Source organism: Sinocyclocheilus rhinocerous, unplaced genomic scaffold, assembly GCF_001515625.1.
Source record: "Sinocyclocheilus rhinocerous isolate Xijiao unplaced genomic scaffold, SAMN03320098_v1.1 scaffold184, whole genome shotgun sequence".
NCBI lineage: Eukaryota > Metazoa > Chordata > Actinopteri > Cypriniformes > Cyprinidae > Sinocyclocheilus > Sinocyclocheilus rhinocerous.
Window position 1 is genome coordinate 93,213 of NW_015659717.1, and position 6,832 is coordinate 100,044.

The following is a 6,832-nucleotide window of genomic DNA, read 5'->3' on the forward strand; positions in this document are numbered from 1 at the left end:
CACACACACACACACACACACACACACACAGACACACACGCACACACACACGCACACACACAGACACCTGCTGGGTGATTTATTAAACTCCCTGTGATGGTGAAACGGTTGTGTATCTAGAGACAGGACAAGTACTTCGCTCATTTGCAACTAGTCTGATTAAACTGTCATGAAAAATGTCCCTGGGGCAAATATAATGTGTTTAGCACCTCCATGTGCACATATTGAAAAGGCTTCTTCTGCACACATTCATTACAAAGCCTGCATAATTTAAGGCTTATTGAAATGAGGCCAGGACCGTTCTCAGAGGAACCACTCCACTGATCCATATTCCCCACATCAAAACCAAGATAAAACTCATACTGTAAGATCGAGGGTATATAGCAGCAGGTAGTAGGAGATCAAGACCCTTTCAGTCATAAAAGCATTTACAGAGGGATTTATAGTTCCCCTCTACAAGAGATGAACAGGCCTGTCACTCTGTCAGAACTAACTTCTCTGGAGTAAAACACAAGTAGGTCTATAATACCTCAAGCATTCACATTAATATCAATGGCAGTTGCTCAAATGGCCTCCTGGAAGCATGTGACCTGCGTGTTGCTGTCTCTGCTTGAGGGCACTCGACGGCTCTGAGGTAATTTCTTTCAGCCAATCACCTGAGCCATAACTGTCATGTGACTAATCACTCTGGAGCCACAGGAAAATGACATCCTGACAACATTGACTGGTTGATAAATCCACAGGAACACACACACACACACACACACACACACAAACAATCCCAAAGACTTCAGTAGTGACTGAGCTGTGACACTGAAGTCAGCAAAAAAAATAAATAAAAAAAACTTATTTCCCCAGATTGGTGGAGCTGTATGTAGAATGCTTAAGAGAAAGATAAAACTATCTTAAAATACCGTAACACAATATTTTATTTATTAATTAATATATTTATGTATAAAAAAATTTATTGACATTTATTTAAGGCTTTTTTGTTTATTTGTTTGTTTTTGTTTTCCATTTATGGCTGATTGTTTGACATCGCTGTCCATGTATAGAAGTAAAAAAATAAAAAAAAAAGATTAAAAAATAAAAATTACTAAATAATTATGATTAATCTCATGATTTCCATTTTCTTTAGAAAGCACAATGAAACAGTAATTATGCAAAATAATTTTGTTTTATATTATTCATTTTTCTTCTCTAGACGTTTACACAGACACCCTAGCATCCTTGTGTTTATTTTTCCCTACACATTTCCCAAAGTATTTTTTCCCCCCTTTTAGTCAAAGTTAATATTTCAATAATTTAACATTGCATATTCACAGATCTCTGATATCGGCTGATGATCAAATGGCATGCAAGTAAACAATGTTTTCTTTTGATTGCTTCTATCTTAAATCTATTTAATATGTATTTTTATGCATTTACATATATGGCTATACAACTTGGCCAAAAATTTTATTGTGATTATTCTGTCATATACTGCGATTGCCAGTTAACCTGCTATTTAATTTAATAAAAAATGCCTTCTGCTGAAACATTCAGACACAAAGAACAAAGACTCGACTGCTAATGGAAACAGTTACTTTCCAAGTGTTCAGGGTTCAGTCTTTATAAGAGCCAACTAACACTTCAAGTTACAAAAGTAAAATTAAAAATATCCAATTACATTTTTTTTCACTTTCAAACGTTAAAAGCCTTGAGATTTTAACGTCAAATTCTCAAGCTTTTATTTTGATACAACACTGATGAAATGCTGTCATTTACTATTGCAATATTAATTTGAATGTAAATACAGCGCACACTGCATTCCCAGATTCACACATTAATGCAGTGCTTAATTAATGCAATTATTAGCTTTTTTCAACTCATAAAGCCCTGTTTGGGAAACCCTGACTTCTATGATTCACAATGATTCATGGGATGAGTAATATTCATTCCTGTTTATAATGTTGTAATGTTATGATCCATCTTAGAGCTAGTTGGTTTGGTTTAAGGCTTTAAAAAATCGTTTTAATATAATACGTGTCTTTGATCTTCTTTAATAATGTTCAGTGCAATAAGAGAACATGCAGTCTCAAATGAAAACAGCTTCCTCAGACTACTAATGTGTTATTGAAACTAAATAAGTTATTCTGAACAAAACTTTTCTAGCACGATGAATACATGGCCGGACACATTTACACGTCAATAACCCGTTCAGTTTTCAGCAGTCTGGCTCATCCAGCCGCAGAAAGCAGGGCAGACTATTATTCTCAAGAAGATGCTAATAGTCTAGTTGGCACATAACTAATGATAAAAGCGAGGAAAGTTGGCCAAACTTTGCGCCGCTTCCGGCTGCCAGCCTTTAAAACGAGATCTGACCTTAAAAAGCTTCTGCAGTACATAAACAATAAAAGTGCTGGCATAGATCTCATGTTAAAAATGAAACTGAACTGGAAGCATATCAACACACTGGCACTTTTTCCATGTTAAACTAGAGAGCTTTAACAAATAGTCCACATTTAACAATCACAATACAAAAATGTCCAAGCTGATATAAAAGCTCTTTTACTGTTCGATCGAGCTTCCCACTGTTTGACTAATCCCTCACTGGACGAGATCAGAATGCTTAATGAATGGACTAATTAAGAACTTACACTAATTAAAAGAAAACTAACTTTAATTAATGCTTCAGATAAGGGGCAAGCAGGGACAAGTGTAAGAGGATCTATTTTACTTAACTCGCACACACAGAGTGTGTTTGATTGGATTCACATTCACACACACATTTTATTTTTAAATAGGGACATACAATAGACGCCTAAATTGTTTTTATTACAGCTGTAAATTAAAATAATTACTATAATTATTTTAATTGATAATACTTTTATACTAGGGGGCTGTTGAATGCTTGAATCTGATTGGCTGACGAATGTTCTGAGGTGTGCAATTAGCTTCAAGGAAATGCACGGCTAAAGGAGTTCCAGGAGGGTCTTGATTTCACTTCACTTTGCCAAAATGATTTCAGTTTTTTCAAAGGTCCTTTACAGCCTAAAACAGCAAAATAGCCAAAACCCACAACAACACTGACCTAGCAAATAAAGCAACAAATAAAGCAAACAACAGGATAAAAACAACTAATTATTTCCATGTTTTCGCCACAAAATTAATAATTCAACAGCCCATTGTCAATTATTCCTTACATATTTTACATTATTTATGAAAATTTTCAAACTGATGACATCTTTAAATGTCCTCAATAGGAGGTTTTGCCAGATTTTGTGCACATGTGGTACATATACTGCATTCCCCCCCCACACACACACACACACACACACACACACACACACACAGGTACTTACTGATGCACTGGCTTTAACAGAAGATGAGATGGTTTCTCATTGACATGGTAGAGTGGGAATGGCTCAAATCCACCAATAAAATCAACTGAAACCAAACAAAAGATGAAATTAAAGAATGAAAGAAATGAAACAGGACAATGAGCCATGAAGAGAACAAATGAAACATGAAATGATCATCGCTATGTAAAAACCACTAACAGACATAATGCATGACAGAAATATGAATATTGTGAACATTAATGCTGTAATATCTACTGAGACACTTCACATTACACAAATCAGACAATTATTAACAATGAACTGTGTGTACATATGAAATGTGATATGATAACTCTTACACACACACATTTGTCTAAGTTTGACTAAAATTCAAGTACATTAAGTTTTTTTCTCTGTATCTGTACAAAACTCTGTTCGATTTTACTCCCTCCCTCTCTCTCTCTCTCACACACACACACACAAACACAAACACACAAACACACACAAACACACATATACACACACACACACACACACACAGAGAGACAGAGGAATGAATAACAGGTTTCTGAATGAGTGATTTTCATTATCAGATGTCTGGCCTCATTCAGCCCGGTGTGCTAGACTCCACACCGAGAATACAGACACACACACTCTCATTCCTAACTTATATACAGCAAAAAAAGAGGGAGAGATCGCCCCCGTGTCCCAATTCCAATAGCACCTATTTTAAATATAAGTGAGATTAGAATGAGCCCCAAAGCACAGCATGTTGAAAATAGTGTGCAAATGTGCCCAAATCGTGTAGGATTTCTGCTGGGAGTTTTGAAATATGCATCAAGCCATTGCACTATGAAGTTTGTGAGTTAAAGGGATTGTTTACTCATAAATTACAATTGTCATCTTGTATTCAACTTCATTCATTCTGATCTCACAATACTAATTTTCTATTGTGAACACAAATGGCCATTCTTGTCCATACAAAGGAATTTATGAAGAAATGATTTTATGAAGAAATAATGAAGGAATTAGCTAGACTCTAATAAGATGGCTCCGTTATCAAAGTCACTTTGTTAAGCACGCATTTTAGTGCATACTTGAATAGTAGGAGAATTGGGATATGCTGTAAGTGAACATGTGTTTTAGCTGTGAAAGCACAAACAAACCTTTCAGTCAATCCATAAAACCGCAACAGACGCAACAATCTCAAGAGCAATTTCACCTTCATGTTTACGCACATTAAACATACAGCAGGTTGGAAATAGCAGGGCTGGTTTGTTTATCACAAACGACAGGCTTTGAGCTCATAATGTGTCATTAGTGTTTGCAGGATCCGTGGAGCTCCAGAGAGCATGAGCGGCGCTGCTATGTGAGGAATGCTGGGAAGGCAGAAGTTATTCCTACTAATGTGAGTAAATGGAAAACTTCACACGTACTTCATACTTTTACTTTACTTTTAGTCATTTAGCAGACGCTTTTATCCAAAGCGACTTACAAATATACTTTAAGACTTGTTTAAACTGAAAAGGGTTGGTTCACCCATAAATGAAATGTGGCTCAGTGGTAGAGCATTGCGTTAGCAGTGCAAAAGATTGTGGGTTCGATTCCCAGGGAACACTGGTAAAAAAAATATTGCATAATATGCACTGCTAAATGCATAAATTATTATTATATTATAAGAAACACTTAAAGTATTAAAAAAATATTGTTATAAAACGGATAGTTCCAGTCCTTGATTCTGATTGGCTGAGCCACGTTCGAAGCTGTTGTAAATTACTCTACAAACATACACCTTTGTTTACGTTTGTCTGTTGCTTGGCAACCACTTAGTTGCAACCACACCTGATTCTGAGGAACTACATTGTTTGGTGGAAGAATACAGTTTTTATTGATATCATTACACTTTATTTGCTCTGTTTTATTTAGTGGAACCTTACTACGTATATGGAATAACCGTTTTATAAAAGCAATAAGCCCCGTGAAGCCGTGGTTTACAGTGAATTTATAACAGCTAAGGGGGTTTTAGGCAATCCGCTTCGTGTCTGTAAACTGTAAACCACAGCTTCTTGGGGCTTATTGCTTTATTAATATAACCTGAGAGCAGTGGTGTAGTCTAAGTGATACGCAGGTATACGCCGTATACCCACTAGGAAAGGTGAAGGATTTCCGTATACCCACTTAAAAATGCGCGAGGATAAGTAATGGAACAACATCGTTTTGTAACAGAACTTTCACACGTTCATTCATAAATTCACCCCGTCCATGTTGAGAAGCACCTACTTTTTGAAAATCACGCCGTGTTTCTGTTGATGACCAGTGCTATTGCGCAACTCTTGCGCAGCATTGAATGTGAATCACTAAAGGAGATATGAAACGAAAGCAAACTCAAACTACACTCTTTCGGTGTTTTCGTAAGCCTGCCCCTGAAGCTGCTGCTGCTTCAGCTGCAACAGATGACACGAATCGCTTGAATGTTTTAATTGGCGAGGCTTAAAAAAACGTGCAAATTATTACGCTTCGTGAGGACGCACCAGCATCTTTCACACTGGCCTCTGGACATCAGATAGTCACTACCTGACAGGTCATGATCAAATATGTTAGCTTTGCTTGGCGGCATAAAGGAAAAGTATGCAATTCTTTGTAAATGTAACTGTCTGAAAACGAAAGTAAATGAGGGGATTTGAAAGATTTCTTATCCTGTGGCTCCCTCTAGTGGACTGCAGTTGTCCTCTAGAGAGGGCATTTTTGCTCAGCCAATGCAAGTATATGGGAAATCTTTGACTTTTGATAATTATTTATAAAAAAAACTTTAAGTCTCATCAGTTAGAAAAGATATAGAAACAAACTACAGATCAGCTCCAATGTCTCTGACGAGTTTGGTGCCTGTAGCATTAAAGCCCTAGGAGGATATACAGTAGGCTACAGTTGAAAATTATTGGTCTCAGAAGAATAATAAGTTTAAATAGTATAACAGTATGTTGGCTTTCTCAAGCCAACATATCTAGCTAATAACTTAAGTAACGTTAGTGTAGTGGATCAGTGAATGCGAGATAAGGGGAGAGATAACACACATACTGTGTATGTGTGTGTCTACAGCAGTTAAACCGAATACAATGTTTATATCTCCTTGTTTCAGATGATGAGAGACATTAGAACTCCTGATCAACCTTGTGGACTGAAAGTCAGGCTAGGGAATTTAAAAACAGGCACTCTTAAATGTGCATTGAAAATTACCAGCTGATAAAACCTATTCTCCAGGGACCATATTCTTAAGATAAATGTAACTAGCTGAGTTAAATTATTAACACTAAGCAGTAAGAAATCAGCTGTAAATGTCTCCCCAGCTGTAAATGTCATTGGCTGTTAAAGTCTTCTGTTGCTTATAATAAATTGACATGTTGATATCACATAAGCTACATAGATGCATATTGTAAAGTGAGTGTGGTGGTGCTTATGGGGTGTCGCTGTGGGACGGTGAGTATGAGGCTGGGAGGGAATATCAGAGTATA

At 36.6% G+C, this 6,832-nt stretch overlaps 1 protein-coding gene across 1 annotated transcript in view; it reads right to left on the bottom strand.

Moving 5' to 3' along the window:
- The window catches only part of LOC107724178 (sodium/potassium-transporting ATPase subunit beta-1-interacting protein 3-like), a 58,445-nt gene that overhangs the window by 2,549 nt on the left and 49,064 nt on the right, over positions 1 to 6,832 (bottom strand). The window contains exon 6 of the mRNA XM_016532986.1: positions 3,345 to 3,429. Coding sequence (XP_016388472.1) covers positions 3,345 to 3,429 — 85 coding nt within the window. The remainder of the gene's footprint in view (positions 1 to 3,344; positions 3,430 to 6,832) is intronic.